This window comes from Amphiprion ocellaris, chromosome 10 (genome assembly GCF_022539595.1).
Source record: "Amphiprion ocellaris isolate individual 3 ecotype Okinawa chromosome 10, ASM2253959v1, whole genome shotgun sequence".
In the NCBI taxonomy this organism is placed as follows: Eukaryota; Metazoa; Chordata; class Actinopteri; family Pomacentridae; genus Amphiprion; species Amphiprion ocellaris.
In genome coordinates, this window is record NC_072775.1 from 32,804,268 (window position 1) to 32,829,023 (window position 24,756).

At 39.4% G+C, this 24,756-nt stretch overlaps 2 protein-coding genes and 1 non-coding gene across 3 annotated transcripts; 2 read left to right on the forward strand and 1 right to left on the reverse strand.

The window, feature by feature from the left end:
• Positions 1-7,859: 7,859 nt before the first annotated feature.
• On the forward strand, positions 7,860-13,828 carry LOC111580505 (immunoglobulin lambda-1 light chain-like). The gene is made up of 5 exons (XM_023288265.3): positions 7,860-10,701; positions 10,794-11,111; positions 11,387-11,434; positions 12,894-13,202; positions 13,337-13,828. Exons 1-5 carry the CDS (start codon positions 10,659-10,661, stop codon positions 13,552-13,554), a joined length of 936 nt encoding a protein of 311 aa, XP_023144033.2. The 5' UTR covers positions 7,860-10,658; the 3' UTR covers positions 13,555-13,828.
• On the forward strand, positions 7,926-8,116 carry LOC111580507 (U2 spliceosomal RNA). Its single transcript, XR_002747180.2, has one exon. It is a non-coding gene; the product is annotated as a U2 spliceosomal RNA (small nuclear RNA).
• A 7,388-nt stretch (positions 13,829-21,216) lies between the features above and the next one.
• On the reverse strand, positions 21,217-24,666 carry LOC111563879 (immunoglobulin lambda-1 light chain-like). Its single transcript, XM_055014544.1, has 4 exons — positions 24,256-24,666; positions 23,837-24,163; positions 23,523-23,570; positions 21,217-22,064 (listed from the first exon to the last, which is right to left on the reverse strand). Exons 1-4 carry the CDS (start codon positions 24,296-24,298, stop codon positions 21,685-21,687), a joined length of 798 nt encoding a protein of 265 aa, XP_054870519.1. The 5' UTR covers positions 24,299-24,666; the 3' UTR covers positions 21,217-21,684.
• Between the last annotated feature and the right edge of the window lie 90 nt (positions 24,667-24,756).

Genomic DNA, 24,756 nt, shown 5'->3' on the forward strand with positions numbered 1-24,756 from the left:
TCTGTGTTAAATAAATTACTTTTTAAGCAGCTTCACAGCAAATAATTAGAAACAAATTAAACTATATCAGCCAAATATATTGATTCCTGATTGTAAGTGTCTCTTAATACACTTCTACTCGGAGACAAAAACAAATGTAGAGGAAGCAGAAATATCAGCAAACAGATAAACAACACGATGAAGGAGAACAAATCAAGTGGCTTGAATATAATTTGGATTGATGAAACAATAGCTGCTTTAAAAATGTTCATACAGCAGTTTGATCAGACTGAACGTTGGAAAATTGAGGCACATGTTGATTTTTTGTGAATCAGTAAAGCTGAAAAATAAATTAAGATAATTTTTTTTCATGAATGAAAATGTTAAACACAGCAAGTTGAGATTTTTTAAATTGCCAAAACAATTTTATTTAAAAAATGTGGATCACAATGATTAATATTATCTTATATAATATTATCTTATTAACATTGATATTACTGAATATGTGTTCATTGGTTCTACATATTTGAGTAAATTCAGTTGCTATTAAATTTCTCTCATTTATTTAGAATTAATGACCAGCAGCAAACTTTCTGCAGGAGCTTCATGGTCTCTTTTCTCATAGTTTTTCCATCAGAGTTCATTTGTCAGCTCTGACTTGATGCTCTGACCTGTTTCTCTCACAGATCAACACCACAGATGTTTCCTGTGATCATTCTTTCTGCAGAGCTGATGCTCGCTGTGCTAATAAAATGAAAAACCACAGCTAACGGTGTGGAGGCTGCAGAAACCCACACAGGAAAAGAAGTGTGATTGACTGTCAACAGTCTGAAACACAGAGAACAGATTAGTATCTGCAGCTGTTGTCTGCAGCTGTTTCATCCCAGCCAGCAATAATCAGGACCTCTGACACGTCTGGTCACAGTTACTGTATTCCACGACTCTGTGATTAACATTTACATTTATAAATATTATTAAAAAAAATCAATGAGTCCTTCTCCAGGTGTGAAAAGAGGAGGACAGTTTTCCACATCTCATAAAAGTTTATGTTCAGTTGTTCTTCCATCCAGAGTTCACAGGACGACATCAGAGAACTTACAGGAGAGTCTCAACTTTCAAACTGTACTAAACAATCAACAGAAAAACAGCTGTCTGCAGCCAGAAAAAAAGACATTAAAAAACAACAGAATACTATTTAAATACTGCAATGATAATTGTAAATATCTGTCAAATAGTAATATTTGCAGCTGCTGTAAATTCATTGTGTAATTCTATGGTAACACATTAAAACAAACCTATTACTATGTGTAAAATTACAGATTTTTGATGACATCATGTACAATTTTAGCTTCTTTTTTATGGTCAACATGTGGCTTTTCCCCAATTTTACCAGCGATAAAACCTTTAATAACCCTGAAAGGAGAAGGAATTGTTTTGTTAAATTACAGAATTTAACAAAATTACAGAATTAAGTTACAGAATTTGCCTGTATTTTGTTTTAACAATAATTGTGATTTAACAACACAAGGAAAATCAGTGAAATGACAATAAAATGTAAAAGAATATTCATTTACTGATATCACACCCATTTGTTATTTTTGATATTGTGGACTTTTTTATTTTATCTTTCTTTTGGAGATGTTTTTCTCTGTTGTTGGTGTGTTACAGCTCCAGAACCTTGGTCTTCTCTCTCTCTTGCTCTTCTGTTACAGGGTTCTGACTGGGCGGAGCCTGTAATCACCTCACCTGGTGCACCTGGCCAGTGTCCCTGGTTATATAAGCTGGTCTGTGGAGTCAGAGCTCTCCCTCTTCTCTCTTCCATCCAGCCATCCATGCTCTTCTCTTTCTTTCTTTGGTTTGTTTTACATTGACAACATGCACAACACATTGATCACTGCCATCACACACCTTCACACACCACTGCTGCTGACTACCACACCTCATTGTCATGCTTCTTCTTAATAAATCGCCATTTGTTGCTGTAAATCCTCTCTGTGCATCTCCTCCTTTGTTGTGGCCTGAGAGCCTGACATAACTAACTAGGATCTGGTCCATTGTGAGGTTTTGACTGATGTTTGATGTGTTTCTTTGAACCTAGTTTGAATTGAGCACTTTGTTAACTCAGCAGTATGGGCTGTTGCAGTTTTGTGGTCTGTAGACGGATCAATTGTAAAGACTGAAATCATAATGTTTGGGGTTAGAGTTATTCCCTTTAGTCTCAGCTGTTGGCAAACCTTGAAAGGTTATTTGATTGTACTTTTGGAGCTGTACTTTGAGGTGTTTGTGTTAGAATTCAGGTCTTCTTTAGTTTGTGGGCTGAGGAGATTGTTTATCTGTCTTGTGACAGTTTGGGATCTCAGAAGCATGAAGAGATAAGTGTTGAGCAGTGTGTGCATGCTACTGGTAGAGGAGCTTCCCTTGCTAGGCTTTGCAGCGTTTCCTGTTTGGGTACGTCTTCTGGCCTTGACTGAAGAAAGATGTCTGCTTACATTAAATCATGCCCTACATGTCAGCTGACCAGAGAGCCCAATCAGAGTCTTAAGTCTGCTCCACTGTGTCCAATAACAGCCATAAGTCAGCCTTTTGAACATCTAATTACTGACTGTGTGGGTCCATTACCTTCATCTAAATCTGGGGCTACTTCCATGCTCACAGCGCACAAGGTAACCAGTTGCTTATCCATTGTGTAGCATCACAGTTAGGTCTGTAGTGTAGGTACTGATGTGGGTTTTTTTCTGTTGTTGTTGGTTTATTTTGTCTCGATTTTTGGCATTTCCAGGGTCATTCAGTTTGATCGAGGGTGGGATTTTTCATCTTACTTCTTTGCACAGGTCTTACAGCAACAATCAGGCATCTCCTTGTCATGCCCACAGCCACAGCGCCTTGAAGTGTTTTTACCAAACCCTTAAGTCCATGTTACATGCTTCCTGTACCCAAACGAACAGACTGGGATGAGGATTTACCGTGGTTGTTGTTAACATCAGGGGGAGTTTCTAGGAGAGCACAGGGTTCAGCCCCAGTAATCTTGTGTTTGGTCATACTGTACGGGGTTCCTTGGCAAGATAACTGGAAGGAGGAAAAACCACCACCAAACCTTATTGACTACATCAGTGGCTTGAAGTATAGACTTGACAGAGTACAGGAAGTGGACAAGGACAAGTTGGTGGATGCACAGGGCCAGATGAAAAAGCTTCATGATCGGCTGGTTTAGAATTTTCTTCCAGGAGATCAGGTGCTTGCGCTGTTGCCTATTGTTACCTCACCATTTCAGGCTAAGTTTGTTGGTCCATATTCAGTTGTGAAGATGTCAGCTACTCAGCTTTGCCATGTTAACCTGTTGAAGCCACACTGTTCTCAGACATGTCAGGCAGCTGATCAGGAGGTTCAGTTATCTGGTGCTTGCTGATCAGTGTCTGTGTCTCTTCCGGCTGTGGCAGAGTAAGGTATGGAGGACTTGTCAGGCCCTGATGAAGCTTTACTTTCTGGTCGTCTTAACAACTTAGTGCTTCCTAATTATGGATTGATTGTTAGGTCATTTAGATATGTCCAAATGTAATCAATTAATTAATTTGATCTGTTTGGTGATGTACTGACTGACATACATTTGGTGGAGCATGAAACAGATGTAGAGGATTATAAACATATTGGTTTTAGTCAAGCTGCTGAGCTCATATCTGACTGCTACAACAGAACTGCCAGTCAGACTGGAGAGCAGCCAGTGTTTGTACTGGGAGATTTTAACAGGTGTGACATCACCACATATCTGCCCAATCTGGACCAATATGTCACAACTCCCACCAGACTGCACAAAATACTGGACTTATGGCAACATCCCTGGTGCATATATTTCAATGTCACGCCCACCCTTTGGTCGCTCTGACCACAATATTATCCTGCTGCTGCCACAATACAGATCACAACTGAAAACAGGTGAACCCATTAAAAAGTCCATCAGTCTGGAATAACGAGGCAACAGAAACACTTTCTTTGGTTGTTTTGAACTGACAGACTGGGATCTATTTTTTAGTGATTGTGGTGATGATTTTAACATGTTGACAGATGGTGCTGATATCCTGTATTTTATTCTGTGAGGACGCTGTCACTCCCACCAAAAAAATCACAATACATCCAAACAATAAGAAATGACAAAGGACATGAAAGTCTGCCTGGTCCAAAAGAAGAAGGCCTTCTTACAAGTAGACAAGCTCAGGATGAGGGAACCGGAGAAGGAGTTCAGAAAGATGGTGAAGCTGCTAAAATCAACTACAAAAACAAAGTGGAGCAGGAACTGACTTCAGGAAATGCAAGGGAGGAATGGCAGGGGTTGAACATCATGATGGACAGAGCCCCAAAACCTGCAGTGGTTAACTGTCCAGAGCCCACCTCCTCTGCAGAACAGCTCAACACCTTCTTCACTCGGTTTAACAGCAGCAGCACACTGATCACCTGGACCTGCCCACCCTCCATCTCTCCCTAAGAAGAAGCCCTCACCATTGATGAGCAGCTGGTGATCTTCATCCTGAACAGAGTCAATCCTCACCATCAACGAGCAGCTGGTGACCTTCATCCTGAACAGAGTCAATCCTCACAAGGCCTCCGGCCCTGACAGGCTCAAAGACAGGTGCTCAGAAACTGCTCCCCTCAGCCAGGTGGAGTCCTCACCAGACTCTTCCAGCTCCTTTTAGACTCCAAGTGTGTCCCTAATCTCTGGAAGGAATCTATCATCATCCCTGTACCCAAAAAAACTCCCCCTAAAGAGCTGAAGGACTACAGACCAGTGGCCCTGACCTCTGTGTTGTGTAAATGCATGGAGCGAGTGGTAGGTGATTATCTGTCAGATATGCTGACAAACAAACTGGACTCCCTTCAGTTCTCCTTTAAGGCAAAACGTGGAGTAGAGGATGCAAGCCTCACACTTTCAGACACTGTCACCAAACAGCTGGACTCTGCATACCCCCACAGCAGGATTTTATTCATGGACTTCTCCTCTGCTTTTAATACTGTCCACACAGACACCTACTGCAGCACCTCTCACACCTTCAGGTTCACCCCACACTGATTTTATAGATTCAGAGTTTTTTAAACGACAGCCCACAGCAGGTGTTTTTAAATGGTTTTAAATCCAGCAAGTTGATTTTAAACACAGGCGTCCCTCAAGGTTGTGTTTTATCCCCCATTCTCTTCTCTGTGTGCACCAACAGCATCTCCTGCACCAGTGAAGGAATGACTCTTTTTAAATACGCTGACAACACCTGGTGGCTCACCTGCAAGACAGCGCTGCTCTGACCTGTTACCAGCAGACAGTCAACAACCTGGTCGGAATCTTTCATAAGAACTCGCCTGAGCTGAACATCTCAGAAACAAAGGAGTTGTGCTGTGGGGGCAGAGGTAAATCTGTGACACCCCTTTTTATACCCCTCAATATGCAGGGTCAGTCTGTGGAGCAGGTTGAAGTTTTCAAATATCTGGGAACAGAGATCGACACCAACTTCTCATTTGGGAATCATGCTGATTCAGTTTATAGAAAAGCACAGCAGCATCTTCACCTGCTGAGGAAACTGAAGACTTTTAATGTCAGCAGAAGTATTTTAACCCTGGTGTACACTTCACTCATTGAATCCATCCTCACTTTCAACATTTCATCCTGGTGCAGCTGCTGCTCCACTAAACACAAAACAAAACTCTCCCATATTGTCAGTCAGGCCAGAAAATCATTGGTTCACTACAAACTCATATCTCTGAACTGTTTAACCACTCTGTGATCAGGAAATCCTCCCTGATCATAGAGGATCCCTCTCACCCCCTTCATCACTCCTTCAAATTACTGTCATCAGGAAGACGTTACAAAATCCCACTGGCCCGCAAAACATCTACAAAAAATCCTTTATTCCCACTAACCACCTGGACCAAAATAAAATAAGACACTGAGCACTGTATATTTATTTATTTATTTTGATCAGCTGCTGTTTCTTTTTAACATTTCTTTTAGACATCTACTTTGTGAGCTTGTGTTTTAAGTGTGCTTTTATGTGTTGTATTCTATTGTTGCAGCCTGTCAAAGAAGAATTTCTGTCACCATTTGGGACAGACAGTAAAGTTTACCTCAGTAGATGCTGCATAATGGTATTGCAGAACCATCACCTTTCAGTTGGGCATCGCCTTGCCTGCATGTGCCAACGTCCTCCAACACCCAAGTCCAAAGTCATGTATGTTTGGTCATCAGAGTGTCAGGAGGCTTTTGAAGCTGTGAAGGCCCTTATTAGTAATGACCCCATTTTGGCTGCTCCACAGTGGGATGGACCTTGTACAGCTTTTCTCAGTCGCTTTGGTACATTCCTCGAATCATCCTCGACATTTGCAAAACAGGAAGTGCATTTCTCCAAACAATTTGTACAAATAACAGAACACCATGGATTACCTGTAAAATCCAGTATCTTGTTCAGAATCCTTAGTTCATCTCTCAAAGGTAAATATCTGTGTCAATGAACATGTCAGTGGCATCAGAATGACTAGTCCTGGTGTCATTGTGTGGATCAGACAGTCAAACTGCTGAGTCATGTTGTCATTATAACAGTGTTCTCTGGAGGGATGTTCTGATGGAAACTATGGCTGAAGTTTTGATGACAACTATTGTAAATTATAAGTTACACCTTAGTTTATATGGGAGATTGATTTCAAGGGACTGGACAAGATTCACATTTACGCTTTTACTGTTTGTGTTGTAATTTGTTGACAGACCACGTCGTTGTGATACAGGAAGGAAAACAGCGCTGCATAACACAAAGAAAAAAGCAAAAAAAAAAGTAGAAAAGTGAACATAGGATAATCTCCTCAGGGAAAACTGTACATGCAGTGCTGTAGGAATTCCAGTGCAGTCTTCCTACTCCTCCTGATGTTCACGTCTGTTGGATGTAAATTCTCATCCACATCATCAATATCTTCTCTTGTGTCTTTGAGTGATTTCAGAAAACTCTAACCCTTCACACATTTCCCTTTGTAGAGAAAGTCAAGATTCACCTTGGAGCAATTTACCGATTCAGGACAGATTTAGGGGAAAAAAGTCTAATGGAAATGTGTAGAAATATCCTTGACATATTTTGACAGCTTTTTCAACCATTTTGCATGTAAAGACTTATGCAGTAAACTAATGCCGAAATGTTGTGGAGGGTGAGAATATTCAACAGAGACCCATTATAATACATTTAGATCAACATGACAGAAGCAGCTGATAATGTAGGAAGCAGCAGAGAATTGTACAGAATCATTTGCATGGATGTACCAAAGTATTTGCAACTTGTTCAAAGAAATGAGAAACTGCTTTTTTGTGCACAAGTGACACAATGATCTGAAGACTGAACAGGTAGTTTGTAGAATTTCAATTCTGATCTGATAAATGAACCAAAGTGACTGAGAAAAACTGTAATATTGACAGTGTGTTTGCTGACCGTCTAGTTATTGTTTAGCAGCAGAACATGAAGTGTGTAGTTATCCCTCATCTCCACTAGAGGCCGCTCGAAGAGCTCCGTTTGTTGTGAATCAGGACAGTTAAAAAAAATGTATTTTCCTTAACACCACGACTGTATTCTGCCTCACGAAGTTGACGAAAACACTATATATATATATGCACATACATTTACATGTTTAATGTATTCTCTGGTGTGTATATGAAGGAAAATTAGTTTATTTGCAGTTTCCGTTTCTCTGCTTCCTATTGGGCTAAAACGTACCACGTGCCCGGGAAGTCTCACGAAGGTGCATTTGCGAACATCAGTTGATTTAATTTACTGCAACAAAACAACACCAGTGTTACACGAGGTCCTTGTACATCGGTTGTGTTTTGTATGATGAGCTAAAATCTGTAAGTTGGCTGTAGTTTTTATTTTCCACACCGTGAGTTAGATTGACGGTCCGGAGAATGACCTTGGTTCCTGGGACGTTTTCCTGGTATCGCTTCTCGGCCTTTTGGCTAAGATCAAGTGTAGTATCTGTTCTTATCAGTTTAATATCTGATACGTCCCCTATCCGGGGATCATATATTAAATTGATTTTTGGAACAGGGACATGGAATAGGGGCTTGCTCCGTCCACTCCACGCATCGACCTGGTATTGCAGTACTTCCAGGAACGGTGCACCTCCACTATGAATGTTGAAAGTTAATGAGACAATTAAATACGTGGTGTGTTATGGAGTATGTTGTGCAGTGATCACATAAGTGTCGTTGTTTTTATGTTCTTAGTTAGGTTTCATAAGGTTTTGAATTTTAAAAACTATAGTTCTTGGCACTGTTGAGACCCTAATCTAAACTTTTTTGCTTTCAACCATTTCTGATAGTATAATTAAAGGATCAACTACAGTTACTTTTCAATTTTAACTCTTTCAACACACTTTTTTTTTTTTTTGCCACAGTCTGAAACGTTTAATTCCACCAGTTTTTAACCCTGATGTCATCAATTATGTATTTACCACATTTCAACTTATAACAGATCACAACAGTATTTCCATTTAACCTTTCATGAACACAGTGTTCTGGAAAGCACAACTGTTTATTACAGAATAGTGCATGTTCTAACCTACCACATGGACATAGTGGCATCTTCAGTAGTAAGTACCATTGCTTGTCTTTTCTCCTCTAATGGCACTGAAGGATGGACAGTTTGCATGTGCAAGTTGTTTGAGGAGCCTTGGCGGTATGAAATTTTAACTTGACACAGTCTACACTGCCTTTCTACTATCAAGCACATTAAAATGTGTCCAGACTTTACTGCTTTTCTTTCATTCATTTTCCTCACCCTTTCTAGCGCTTGCAGTTTCCCTGACTTTATGTGGGGATGGTTGTTAGGGCCCCAGAGACTTGATCTTCTCTCTCTTGCTCTTCTGTTGCAGGTCCTTGGCTGGGCGGAGTCTACAGTCATCTCACCTGGTGCACCTGGCCAGTGTCCCTGGTTATATAAGCCCACCTGTGGAGCCAGAGATCTCCCTCTTCTCTCTTATACCCAGCTATCTATGCTCTTCTTCGTCTTACTTTGATTTTTTATTTGGTTTGTTTTGGTTTAGTGATTCTGGTCCAGAATATTCGAACAAATGGTGAAAGGTAAAGACGCTTCTGGGACGAACTCCTTCAGCTTCAGCACTTAACTGACTTCTACATTTATTAGGTTATTAAAGACGCATACATTCTGCCTCCTGTGATTTTTACTGACTTATTCAGAATCGAACCACTTTTTAAACTTTGAAATCCACTCAGAAAATCACATCTAGATCCCTTAACTGAACTTAACAGGAGCAATAAATTACTCAGAATCAGGAGATCCTGGAAGTGATTCCTTCTACATCATTGAAAGAGCCTGAAATGTTTACACAGTACTGTATATCATTTAGTTTTTGATTGTTTGTTGGATTATCATGCAGTTTGATCACCATCAGATGAATGAATAATGAAAGTTCTCTGCAGCTCCCAGACAGAAGTAGCTGCATTAGCAGCAGCAGAAGCAGCATCAGCCTCAGCAGCAGTAGTGTCTGGTCATAGTAGCAGCAGTAGTAGAAGGCTGGATGCAGTGTGTGTTTGCAGCCACTAGAGGGCAGCAGTGGAACACTGATAATCCTGATGCAGCAGCAGCATCACATGCAGACACTTCTTTATGGACACATGTTGACATGAGACGGCTGGAATTAAACACATTAATAACAGATGAGGAAAGTGAAATATTGTGTAACTGCAGCAGAATATTCAGATTATTGAAATATGTGAAGAAAAACAATCAAGTCAAATGGATATGATGAATTATCAGAGATGCAAAAACACTTAATTCTTAATTTAGGCTGCAATCTAATATACTGAAAGACTGAATTATTGGTGGTTTTTAAAATGTTGATATTGTTAGAAAATATGTTTTAACAGTCATTTTAGGTACACTCAAACTACAATCATATTTACCAAAAATAAATGCCTCACATACGATAAAAATTGTATATTTTGATCAAGAAACTGAGCTAGCACGTAGGGAAAAGCCAACTGCTCCTTTACTTTATTGCCTAGACCTCCTCATAAAAACAAATTAGTATTGCTTATATCATTTAGAATTGATTTAATTTACTATTATGCTGAGAAAACAGTAAGAAAATTAAACACATTTTCATTTTCAATGAAAAGACATTTACACATCCAACTAATTGTCTTCATTAATTTAAGCTCTAGCTTAGAGCCCAAAGTTTATGAAAATTCCAAATGTGTCTCACTGAATGTTGGTAAATGTTTCTATTATTATGTAGAATAAATGAATCAAAAAGAATTTCAAAAATAAATCTGTGAAAGGAACTGTGTGGATTTTTAGCATTCAACAACAGATAACAGTCTGTGTCACTAAATTGTCCACCAACCTGAATGTGTTTGTGGGAACATGAATGTTTTCAGTCTTTCTGCATGATGTGAAGCAGATTTAGTGGATCTGCCGTCAGCTTTAAATCCAGAGCATGAAAGCACACAGCAGCTTGAGCTGAGCTGTCAGTCAGCAGCAGCAGCAGCTTATCTGTGGGCCGCTAACAGGGGCTGATGGGAGCTTTGAGGACCTGATAGAAAGCACGTGGCCCGGTCTGCTCTCACAGCTCGTCCCGGTTTGGCCTCAGCTGCATCAGAGCTCCACTTGTGCTCAGCTTCTCCAGAGGAAACACCACTGCACAAGATGCTTCTCCTCCCAGCTGCTGCTCTGTGCTGTCTGTGTTCAGGTGAGTGTTTCCAGCCAATCAGGAGGCGGCAAAGTCCACCTGGAACAAACGCTGTCACACTGACCTTCATCTACCTGTGTGTGTCTCTGCAGGGCTGGTTGCCATGGCAGCACAGCTGATTCAGGACGATCTGACTTTGACCAGGAGAGTCGGAGAATCAGCCTCCTTCAGCTGCCGACAAACTGATAAGTGTAGTGATAGTTTTGTTTTCTGGCACCAGAAGACAGAATCAGAAACATTCAGACTGATTCTTAATATTCATAGGAGGAATGGTAAAATAGATTCAAGTTACAATCATCCTCAGAAAAATGATTTTTCAGCTGTGACGAAACAGAACGGTGTTGAGTTGAAGCTAGAGAAAGTTAAACTCCAGCATTCAGCCTCCTACTACTGCAGCTGTTACATATCAGGTTTCCACAGTGATCCATTCTACCTGCAGTCTGTACAAAAACCTCCAGATCAACAAACAGTGTCTGTGACATGAAGACAGCAGTAAACTACAGTCCAGGATCACATAGTTCAGAGAACTACAGTCCACTGTTACACCATCACTTCATGATTGATTCATATTTGTATATTTTCATCTCTAGAAGCATCTTTGAGAAGTGAAAGATGTGCTACAGTGTGTAGAACTGAGCAAACATTCAGCAGCAGGTTTTTGTACGAGGATTTTTCACTGTGGGAGGATACAGGTTCTATACCTTTGGCTCTGGAACTAAACTGTATGTAACAGGTAAGAACTAACATTTCTTTTCTTCTGCTGTTTTATTGTGAAGCTGAAAATGTGTTTAAAGTCAGTTTGTGCTGTTTCAGGCTTTAAATATTAGTTTTTCCATCATTAGTGGAGGATTCATCTGCAGCCACTGTTCCATAAGAAAAGCTCAATAATGTGTGAAAACATGTTGAAATCTGACTGAACAACTAAAGTTATTCTTTATTTCTGCAAATATCAGTGATGTTACAAATATTCAATGTTTGATCATCTCAGAAATTCTGTGGCGTCTCTTGGTTTCCGAACAGAAGAACACTAATGTTAAACAAAACACAACACATGTTGATAAATGTATCTAAAAGAAATCTTCATTTTAAATATGATGGAACAGATATGTGACAAATAATGTAAACAGTAAAATTTACATGCTGTTATTAAAAAAATATTTTAATATCTAAAAAAATGTGAATTCAAACGTAGTCTGAAAAATATTACGAGAATAAACAGAAATAATGCACTTTTAAAAATTAAAAAAATTGGTGTACAATCAGAGAAACAAAGTTCAGAAAATAATAATTAATGTTATTTCCATGTTATTTCCATACACCTTCAAAACTGGAGTTTCAGTGTGCTTTACAAAATATTAAAATATACAAGACAATAGAGAGTGACAATAAAAGAAACGATAAAGAAGACAATATATTATTAATTAAAACTGTGAAACATTTTTAAAAAGCAGTAAAATATAATCACTTCTATGCATCTTAATGTGTGTTTGATATAGAATAGAAATTAAATTTGATGTAAGAAAATACAGTTTGAAAAGTATTTTGGGCTAAATGTCAAATACTGCACATATTTAAATGGTAAATTTTACCATTAGGAATGATGTAATCATTCATTTTAAAATATAACATATTTAACTTGTAATATTTTTACATGGGGCTGCACAGTGGTATAGTGGTTAGCACTTTCACCTTGCAGCTAGAAGATCCCTGGTTCGCGTCCCGGCTTTCCCGGGATCTTTCTGCATGGAGTTTGCATGTTCTCCCTGTGCATGCGTGGGTTTTCTCCGGGTACTCCGGCTTCCTCCCACAGTCCAAAAACATGCTGAGGTTAATTGATCATTCTAAATTGCCCGTAGGTGTGAATGTGAGAGTGATTGTTTGTCTCTGTATGTAGCCTTGTGACAGACTGGTGACCTGTCTAGGGTGTCCCCTGCCTTCACCTGAGTCAGCTGGGATAGACTCCAGCCCCCCCCATGACCCTAGTGAGGAATAAGCAGTGCATAGATAATGGATGGATGGATATTTTTACATGTGAACATATCATTGTAACTGAATTTAATTATTAGTTGAAATGTACGTTTATGATGCACCGTAACTGATGATCTGTGTTTTAATGATTTGACGAAAATAAACGAAAACAGCTGTTGACTGAGTGAATGTTTGTGCTGTTTGTTGCTGCTGTCCACCTCCAGATGAGCAGGTAGTGAAGCCCATGGTGAGCGTCTACCCAGCAGCATCCACAGTCCACCTGGAGGGGAAGAGCTCCCTGCTGTGTCTGGCCTCAGCCATGTTTCCTCCTCTGGTCCGCTTCTCCTGGAAAAGACAGAAGGAGGACGAGCGGCTGGAGGATGTGGACCCTGCTGAGGGAGAGCAGCTGGAGATCAGAGAGCCGGGACGCAGCGCCTCCATCTGGCTGATCCATCAGCAACAGGACGGCACATATAAATACAGCTGCTACGTCCAGCACGAGGGAGGAACAGTGGAGGCCCAGACACAACAAGGTGATGAAGGCTGGATGACTGTGTTCAGCACTGATTCAGCTTCATGTGGAGACGCTGGCAAACACCTCTGATGTTTCTCACTGCACCTACAAACATTTCCCTTCATTCTTATCTTTGTGTTTTTGCAGTTTCAGAGCTTCCTGAGCTTCAACAACCAACAGATTCTCCAACGACCTCCGTTCCTTGTGAGAAAAAGCCAGCAGCCTCCGTTCCTTCTGAGTCTCAGGTGAAGCTGCTCTGTCTGCTGTCCACAGTGCTGATAGTCAAGAGTCTGGTGTTCTGCTGTGGAATCTCTCTGATGATGATCCTCACAAACAAGGGACCGTCCACCAACTGCACACATGCTGACTGACTGTTAGCTGCTGGACTTTTATCACCAATACGTCTCATTGATCTCTTTGATCAGTGATCAGAAATGATAACTTTGACGTGTTGTTCTTGGCTGTAAAATGCTTCTCTTAACTCACATGTTTGATCGTCATCCTGTAAACACAGATATTCACAAATATATTATCATTTTTACAGCTTAAATTCTGGAGGACGATGTTGCTTTGATATTCTGTCCTTGTAATCTCTTGATAAAATTGTATGTAAAGTGCAGCAGGTTGATCAATAAACGTAATAAACTCAAATAATTACAGTATCTGTGTTAAATAAATTACTTTTTAAGCAGCTTCACAGCAAATAATTAGAAACAAATTAAACTATATCAGCCAAATATATTGATTCCTGATTGTAAGTGTCTCTTAATACACTTCTACTCGGAGACACAAACAAATGTAGAAGAAGCAGAAATATCAGCAAACAGATAAACAACACAATGAAGGAGAACAAATCAAGTGGCTTGAATATAATTTAGATTGTTGAAACAATAGCTGCTTTAAAAATGCTCATACAGCAGTTTGATCAGACTGAACGTTGGAAAATTGAGGCACATGTTGATTTTTTGTGAATCAGTAAAGCTGAAAATTAATTTAGATCAATTTTTTTCATGAATGAAAATGTTAAACACAGCAAGTTGAGATTTTTTAAATTGCCAAAACAATTTTATTTAAAAAATGTGGATCACAATGATTAATATTATCTTATATAATATTATCTTATTAACATTGATATTACTGAATATGTGTTCATTGGTTCTACATATTTGAGTAAATTCAGTTGCTATTAAATTTCTCTCATTTATTTAGAATTAATGACCAGCAGCAAACTTTCTGCAGGAGCTTCATGGTCTCTTTTCTCATAGTTTTTCCATCAGAGTTCATTTGTCAGCTCTGACTTGATGCTCTGACCTGTTTCTCTCACAGATCAACACCACAGATGTTTCCTGTGATCATTCTTTCTGCAGAGCTGATGCTCGCTGTGCTAATAAAGTGAAAAACCACAGCTAACGGTGTGGAGGCTGCAGAAACCCACACAGGAAAAGAAGTGTGATTGACTGTCAACAGTCTGAAACACAGAGAACAGATTAGTATCTGCAGCTGTTGTCTGCAGCTGTTTCATCCCAGCCAGCAATAATCAGGACCTCTGACACGTCTGGTCACAGTTACTGTATTCCACGACTCTGTGATTAACATTTACATTTATAAATATTGTAAATAAATCAATGAGTCCTTCTCCAGGTGTGAAAAGAGGAGGACAGTTTGCCACATCTCATAAAAGTTTACGTTCAGTTGTTCTTCCATCCAGAGTTCACAGGACGACATCAGAGAACTTACAGGAGAGTCTCAACTTTCAAACTGTACTAAACAATCAACAGAAAAACAGCTGTCTGCAGCCAGAAAAAAGACATTAAAAAAAACAACAGAATACTATTTAAATACTGCAATGATAATTGTAAATATCTGTCAAATAGTAATATTTGCAGCTGCTGTAAATTCATTGTGTAATTCTATGGTAACACATTAAAAGCAAACCTATTACTATGTGTAAAATTACAGATTTTTGATGACATCATGTACAATTTTAGCTTCTTTTTTATGGTCAACATGTGGCTTTTCCACAATTTTACCAGCGATAAAATCTTTATTAATCCTGAAAGGAGAAGGAATTGTTTTGTTAAATTACAGAATTTGCCTGTATTTTATTTTACCTGTAAATTAACAATTAATATAAAATATACATTTTTTACAGCAAATATATTTTTGCTAATTTAAACACAGGGAAAACTGTGTCATTTTATGGTCACATGGTTAACATGTAAATGGCTGTTTCTATACGAGGTATTGTTTTGTGATTTAACAACACAAGGAAAATCAGTAAAATGACAGTAAAATGTAAAAGAATATTCATTTACTGATATCACACCCATTTGTTATTTTTGATATTGTGGACTTTTTTATTTTATCTTTCTTTTGGAGATGTTTTTCTCTCTGTTGTTGGTGTGTTACAGCTCCAGAACCTTGGTCTTCTCTCTCTCTTGCTCTTCTGTTACAGGGTTCTGACTGGGCGGAGCCTGTAATCACCTCACCTGGTGCACCTGGCCAGTGTCCCTGGTTATATAAGCTGGTCTGTGGAGTCAGAGCTCTCCCTCTTCTCTCTTCCATCCAGCCATCCATGCTCTTCTCTTTCTTTCTTTGGTTTGTTTTACATTGACAACATGCACAACACATTGATCACTGCCATCACACACCTTCACACACCACTGCTGCTGACTACCACACCTCATTGTCATGCTTCTTCTTAATAAATCGCCGTTTGTTGCTGTAAATCCTCTCTGTGCATCTCCTCCTTTGTTGTGGCCTGAGAGCCTGACATAACTAACTAGGATCTGGTCCATTGTGAGGTTTTGACTGATGTTTGATGTGTTTCTTTGAACCTAATTTGAATTGAGCACTTTGTTAACTCAGCAGTATGGGCTGTTGCAGTTTTGTGGTCTGTAGACGGATCAATTGTAAAGACTGAAATCATAATGTTTGGGGTTAGGGTTATTCCCTTTAGTCTCAGCTGTTGGCAAACCTTGAAAGGTTATTTGATTGTGCTTTTGGAGCTGTACTTTGAGGTGTTTGTGTTAGAATTCAGGTCTTCTTTAGTTTGTGGGCTGAGGAGATTATTTATCTGTCTTGTGACAGTTTGGGATCTCAGAAGCATGAAGAGATAAGTGTTGAGCAGTGTGTGCATGCTACTGGTAGAGGAGCTTCCCTTGCTAGGCTTTGCAGCGTTTCCTGTTTGGGTACGTCTTCTGGCCTTGACTGAAGAAAGATGTCTGCTTACATTAAATCATGCCCTACATGTCAGCTGACCAGAGAGCCCAATCAGAGTCTTAAGTCTGCTCCACTGTGTCCAATAACAGCCATAAGTCAGCCTTTTGAACATCTGATTACTGACTGTGTGGGTCCATTACCTTATTAGCCTATCAAGCAGAAGTTTTACATTGTTCACCCAGAAAAGCATAGATATCTTGATGCTGAGGTTAAGTATATGCTCAATAATGTTATTCTAGAACCATCACCTTCCAGTTGGGCGTTGCCTTGCCTGCTTGTGCCAACATCCTCTAACATCTCCCAGGTTTTGTTCAGACTTTGGTAAGGTCAACAATATGACAACACCTGATTCTTTTCCACTTCCTCAAAGAGATGGCAGCAAGGACCAAGTAGGGTCAGCTGAATTTTTTACCTGTCTGGACCAGGAGGACCCAGATCACTGATGAAAGAGTAGCAGGGACTCTGAATCAGGAGGGCCTATAGTCTACAAAGATAAAAGAGGAACAGGAGGGTCATTGCACCACTCTGGACCAGGGACTCACTCAGTTTCTAGGAGTGATATGAGAAAAATAGGTGACAAAATATTTTTTGTTGAAAATATTTTCACAAATATCAGTTCTCGAATAACTGACAGTCTTTATTTCAAAGCAATGAAACCAGGTTATGCAAAGATGACTATTCATCAGCATGAATGGTGGATAAATGGTTGTGGCTATGCTGGAGTTAACCTACGCAATTTGTGGGTCATGTGGACAGGGTCGCATGGGGAGTCAAACTTCAGGCTTGAATTTTTATTCCAATCTTGCCCTGGTCTGGCTGGATGTTTGGGCTTGCTGTAATGCTGCAGAAGGAATCTGGGATCATCAGATGCATCCTGATGGAAAAGAATCCAAACATCTAAACAGCCTGAAACAAAATGCTGTGTATCATTTAGCTTTTGATTGTTGCTGGGGAACAGGGAATTTGATCAATAATATATGAATTATGACTAAACAATATCTCCTGATTCTGATGGGCAAAAATCCTAGCATCTAAAGTGCCCTAAACAAAATGTTGCATATGATTGAGTTTTTGATAGTGTTATGGGGTCAGAGAACCCAGACGCAGACACAGAAAACCTGCAGATGGATGGAATATAGAAAAAGATTTATTTTAACCAAAAGAACAGAAACCAACACAGAAAATGGAAACGTGAACTGAGGAAACAAGACCAAACTCTACTCAAAAATAAGCAATACCACAAAAACTCCCAACTAAACCCAAAAACGTAAACAAAAATAAATAAATAAAAATAAAAGCATAGTAAACAAGCACAGGAGCAGCAGTAGTTGAAGGCTGGATGCAGTGTTTGTTTGCAGCCACTAGAGGGCAGCAGTGTAACACTGATAATCCTGATGCAGCAGCAGCATCACATGCAGACCACAGACTCTATATTAAATTAGACCATCATATGTCACCAATAGATCTGTAATAGGTTGTGCTTGATTTTTAAATACATCTCTTAGTTCTTGCATTTTAATGAAAAGAAAACAGAAGTCACAGTGTTTGGTCCCAGTGGAATCTATGAGTCCTTCTGTGGTGATTTGGGCCGTTTGGCAATGCATGTTAAGCCCACAGTTAAAACTCTTGGTTTTATGTTGGACAGGGATTTTAAACTGGACAGTCATATTCGGTCAGTAGTGAAGTCTAGATTTTTTCATTTAAGGCGGTTGGCAAAGGTCAAATCTATCCTTTGTAGGCAGCACCTTGAGACAGTAGTCCATGCCTTTATTTCCTCTGCTGGACTATTGTAACACACTTTATGTTGGAGTCAGCCAGTCTTCTCTCTCACGTCTCCAGCTGGTTCAGAATGCAGCTGCAGGCCTTCTAACTGGAGAACAGACCACATCACACCTCTTCTGGCTTCTCTCCACTGGCTGCCTGTGCACTTTAGAGTCCATTTTAAAATTCTTTCATTTGTTTTTAAATCTTTAAATGGTCCTGTCCTGCCGTACCTCTCTGAGCTACTTTACCGTTACACTCCAGCCCGGTCTCTCAGGTCAGCTGATCAGCTGCTCCTATATACACCCATCTCTAAGTGGAAGCTCAGAGGGACAGAGCCTTCTCTGTTGTTGCCCCAGTTTTATGGAATAAATTGCCTTTGCACCTTAGACAGGCCCCTTCGCTGTCCATTTCTAAAACTCATCTTAAAACACACTTTTACTCCCTGGCTTTCCATGCAGCACGAGACGCTGATTTTATTTGTTTTTAGTGCCCTTATCGTGTATTTCTTGACTTTATTTGTTCTTAGTGCCTTTATTGTGTGATTTTATTTGTTTTTAGTGCCTTTATTGTGTATTTCTGATTTTATTTGTTCTAGTGCTTTCATTGTGTATTTTTGTGTCTTGTTTCTTTTTAGTGCTTTATTGTATATTTCTGATTTTATTTGTTCTAGTGCTTTTATTGTGTATTTTTGTGTCTTGTTTCTTTTTAGTGCTTTATTGTATATTTCTGATTTTATTTGTCTTGTTCTGGATGTACAGCACTTTGGTTCAATCTGTGGTTGTTTAAAGCGCTATACAAATAAGGCTGGATTGGATTGGATTGGATTGGATTGGATTGGATTAATTCACATGTTGGATGGTCGTCTCACAAGTAAAATTATGTTTGGGTTATTTCATTTCAAACACTCATATTTTTAGAATAATTTCTGTTTGACGTTCCATGATTTGCTTGTGTTTTTATAGCATAAAATCTGGATGTTTAGACAGATGTTTGAGTAATTTCAATCAAATTTTTTCAGAGATAAATTTTAGATTTTTCTTTTTAATTGATGGTCGACACTCTTTCAGCAGTTTTTTCCACTTGGACATTTGAGGCAGTTTTAATTAAAATACCTGAGGAACTATGAAAAATAACAACCTGAACTTTTCACTTTTTTTTTTCTGATCATGGCATTGACTCTGAATCTGCAATATTGGCCACGTAGATCAAACAGAGTCTGATTATGAAAACAAACTGAAGCCTGATCTTACAGCAGTTTGATCAGTCACAGCTGAAATGTGAATAATGGAAAAATGAAAAATGTGTTGATTTTACTCTGAACTGCTAAAATACCATTGTCTCAAACTTTCGCAGGTAAATAAATCTACATAGTTTTGACAATTACTGGTTTTACAGAAACTGAATGTTTAAGATGATGACAGATGTTTAACACACACCAATTTAATATTCAAGATATTTTATTGGAAAGGAAAAATGCCACATAGAAACATAAGAATGAAAAAAAATTATCTGTTAACTATATTGTTATTATTATAATTGTTTGTGTTCCATGGTTCTTTGTTGATTAATAGATGTTGGTGACTTTACTCAGGGAAGTATTAAAATGTTTTTACTGCTTTTTGAATCTGTGATTTGTTATTTATCATTTATTGATTTTTAATGGTCACCAACAGGTTTTCTGTAGCAGGTTTTTCATCTCTTCTCATTTTTCTACCTTCAGGTTGAATTTGTAAGCTCTGAGTTGAGGATTTGATCTATTTCTCTCACAGATGAAGAACACAGATGCTTCCTGCAATGATTCTTTCTGCAGAGTTGATAGTCATAACTTATTAAAGTGAAAAGCCACAGCTAACGGTGCCACAGAGCAGAAACCCACACAGGAAAAGAAGTTTGATTGGCTGTCAACATTCTGAAAACACTGAGAACAGATTCATATCTGCTGCTGTAAACACTCATCAGCACCCCTCCTTCTCTGTGGTTTGTGTTCTTTCTTGGTTTCTGTCAGTCTTGTTTCCACTCAGACCTCCACCTACAGAGTTGAACTGAGCCCAAACACCACCTTAATCTCATGTCCTGCTCACATTTTGGAGGATTTACAGGTTTTAGTGATTAAAGATGGATGTTACTGTGTCCACTCTGCTGTTTGTTCATGTGTGGAAACAACAGTGTCATCAGCGTATAGGTTTACATCTACACTGACACAGTTCTAAAAGGTGATTAATACACAAAGTGAATGATGGTGGAACACAGATCTGAACCTGGTGGTTCATCCACACCTGCTAGTTCACACAGAAAACCTCTGTGTTCATCTTTATCTCAAATTGTTGAACTCGTCTTCCTGTTTAGTTGTGTGCTAATATTTGTATTTCAAGACTCAGTAACTTCAAACTACAACTAATTTACTTGGGGAATCAACATACCACACCTACAGACAACAATGTTATCTTCAGTTTATTGAAATTGTTGTACTGAATAAATGTGAACAGTCTTCAACACTTTGATTATATAATAAAAAGAAAACCTAGAAGAAACACCTGTGATGCTAAATGTTGAAATATGGACAAAACAGCAAATAATTCATTGGTCTATTATTGTCACAATTCAAAAGTTAAAAGGAAAATTTAAAGAAAAGAGATTTTTTTTCCACTGTATCAAACTAAACATTACAACCAAACACCTCACGTCAAAACTGACATTTGTGATCAGTTGCAATAAAATCCATTAAAATCTGTTTATCAAACACAAATATTGTACTTTTACTGTTTCTTGATAAATGTGTTGCACTCAACATATTACTTCAAAAACAAACATAAGACTCAAATATCAAAAGAACACTGTCCTACAGAATTAAAAAAAATATATATATGCGTGAATACATGTATTTACAATTGTAGGATGACAAGCCAACATGTGAATAAAGAGATGCATTTTATAATCAACACGTCACAGATGATGTTTCTGATCACTGATCAAATCAATGAGACGTATTGATGAGATGTGACGATGAGAAAAGTCCAGCAGCAAACAATCAGTCAGCATGTGTGCAGTTGGTTGACGGTCCCTTGTTTGTGAGGATCATCATCAGAGAGATTCCACAGCAGAACACCAGGCTCTTCACTATCAGCACTGTGGACAGCAGACAGAGCAGCTTCACCTGAGACTGAGACTGGAAGGACACTGACAGACAGACAGACAGGCAGGCAGACAGACAGACAGACAGACAGACAGACAGACAGACAGACAGACAGACAGACAGACAGACAGACACAAAGACAGACAGACAGACAGACAGACAGACAGGCAGACAGACAGACAGGTGATTATTGATAAAGTGAACAGAGTGATGTGCAGCTGTGATGCAGCAGAACATTGCAGCTGTCCATGCAGAGAGGCAGCAGCTGATCTTACAGTGAGCTTGCTGCAGAGCTGGCAGGTCTGCTGGTTCTCTCTCTGGAGGACAGGAGGCTGCTGGAAACAGAGAAGGAGGGAAATGTTTGTAGGTGCAGTGAGAAACATCAGAGGTGTTTGCCAGCGTCTCCACATGAAGCTGAATCAGTGCTGAACACAGTCATCCAGCCTTCATCCCCTTGTTGTGTCTGGGCCTCCACTGTTCCTCCCTCGTGCTGGACGTAGCAGCTGTATTTATATGTGCCGTCCTGTTGCTGATGGATCAGCCAGATGGAGGCGCTGCGTCCCGGCTCTCTGATCTCCAGCTGCTCTCCCTCAGCAGGGTCCACATCCTCCAGCCGCTCGTCCTCCTTCTGTCTTTTCCAGGAGAAGCGGACCAGAGGAGGAAACATGGCTGAGGCCAGACACAGCAGGGAGCTCTTCCCCTCCAGGTGGACTGTGGATGCTGCTGGGTAGACGCTCACCATGGGCTTCACTACCTGCTCATCTGGAGGTGGACAGCAGCAACAAGCAGCACAAACATTCACTCAGTCAACAGCTGTTTTCGTTTATTTTCGTCAAATCATTAAAACACAGATCATCAGTTACGGTGCATCATAAACGTACATTTCAACTAATAATTAAATTCAGTTACAATGATATGTTCACATGTAAAAATATCCATCCATCCATTATCTATGCACTGCTTAATCCTCACTAGGGTCATGGGGGGGGCTGGAGCCTATCCCAGCTGACTCAGGTGAAGGCAGGGGACACCCTAGACAGGTCGCCAGTCTGTCGCAGGGCTACATATATAGACAAACAATCACTCTCACATTCACACCTACGGGCAATTTAGAATAATCAATTAACCTCAGCATATTTTTGGACTGTGGGAGGAAGCCGGAGTACCCGGAGAAAACCCACGCATGCACAGGGAGAACATGCAAACTCCATGCAGAAAGATCCCGGGAAAGCCGGGACGCGAACCAGGGATCTTCTTGCTGCAAGGTGAAAGTGCTAACCACTACACCACTGTGCAGCCCCATGTAAAAATATTACAAGTTAAATATGTTATATTTTAAAATAAATGATTACATCATTCCTAATGGTAAAATTTACCATTTAAATATGTGCAGTATTTGACATTTACCCCAAAATACTTTTCAAACTGTATTTTCTTACATCAAATTTAATTTCTATTCTATATCAAACACACATTAAGATGCATAGAAGTGATTATATTTTACTGCTTTTTAAAAATGTTTCACAGTTTTAATTAATAATATATTGTCTTCTTTATCGTTTCTTTTATTGTCACTCTCTATTGTCTTGTATATTTTAATATCTTGTAAAGCACACTGAAACTCCAGTTTTGAAGGTGTATGGAAATAACATGGAAATAACATTAATTATTATTTTCTGAACTTTGTTTCTCTGATTGTACACCAATTTTTTTAATTTTTAAAAGTGCATTATTTCTGTTTATTCTCGTAATATTTTTCAGACTACGTTTGAATTCACATTGTTTTAGATATTAAAATTTTTTTTAATAACAGCATGTAAATTTTACTGTTTACATTATTTGTCACATATCTGTTCCATCATATTTAAAATGAAGATTTCTTTTAGATACATTTATCAACATGTGTTGCGTTTTGTTTAACATTAGTGTTCTTCTGTTCGGAAACCAAGAGACGCCACAGAATTTCTGAGATGATCAAACATTGAATATTTCTAACATCACTGATATTTGAAGAAATAAAGAATAACTTTAGTTGTTCAGTCAGATTTCGACATGTTTTCACACATTATTGAGCTTTTCTTATGGAACAGTGGCTGCAGATGAATCCTCCACTAATGATGGAAAAACTAATATTTAAAGCCTGAAACAGCACAAACTGACTTTAAACACATTTTCAGCTTCACAATAAAACAGCAGAAGAAAAGAAATGTTAGTTCTTACCTGTTACATACAGTTTAGTTCCAGAGCCAAAGATGAAGAACCAGTTTCCTCCCACAGTGAAAAATCCTCGTACAAAAACCTGCTGCTGAATGTTTGCTCAGTTCTACACACTGTAGCACATCTTTCACTTCTCAAAGATGCTTCTAGAGATGAAAACATACAAATATGAATAAATAATGAAGTGATGGTGTAACAGTAGACTGTAGTTCTCTGAACTATGTGATCCTGGACTGTAGTTTACTGCTGTCTTCATGTCACAGACACTGTTTGTTGATCTGGAGGTTTTTGTACAGACTGCAGGTAGAATGAATCACTGTGGAAACCTGATATCCCACAGCTGCAGTAGTAGGAGGCTGAATGTTGGAGTTTAACTTCTTTAATCTTCAACTCACAGCCGTTCTGTTTCTTCACAGCTGAGAAATCATCTTTCTGAGGATGATTGTAATCTGAATCTATGTTACCATCACTTCTATTAATATCAAGAATCACTCTGAATGTTTCTGTTTCTTTCTTCTGGTACCAGTAGACATAGTTGCTTCCACACTTATCAGTTTGTCGGCAGCTGAAGGAGGCTGATTCTCCGACTCTCCTGGTCAAAGTCAGATCGTCCTGAATCAGCTGTGCTGCCATGGCAACCAGCCCTGCAGAGACACACACAGGTAGATGAAGGTCAGTGTGACAGCGTTTGTTCCAGGTGGACTTTGCCGCCTCCTGATTGGCTGGAAACACTCACCTGAACACAGACAGCACAGAGCAGCAGCTGGGAGGAGAAGCATCTTGTGCAGTGGTGTTTCCTCTGGAGAAGCTGAGCACAAGTGGAGCTCTGATGCAGCTGAGGCCAAACCGGGACGAGCTGTGAGAGCAGACCGGGCCACGTGCTTTCTATCAGGTCCTCAAAGCTCCCATCAGCCCCTGTTAGCGGCCCACAGATAAGCTGCTGCTGCTGCTGCTGCTGACTGACAGCTCAGCTCAAGCTGCTGTGTGCTTTCATGCTCTGGATTTAAAGCTGACGGCAGATCCACTAAATCTGCTTCACATCATGCAGAAAGACTGAAAACATTCATGTTCCCACAAACACATTCAGGTTGGTGGACAATTTAGAGACACAGACTGTTATCTGTTGTTGAATGCTACAAATCCACACAACTCCTTAACACTGACTTCATTATTTATTAACTTAACTTTTTAAACATGTGAACACTTTTTCATGTTCTGTGTTTATTGTCTTAATTCC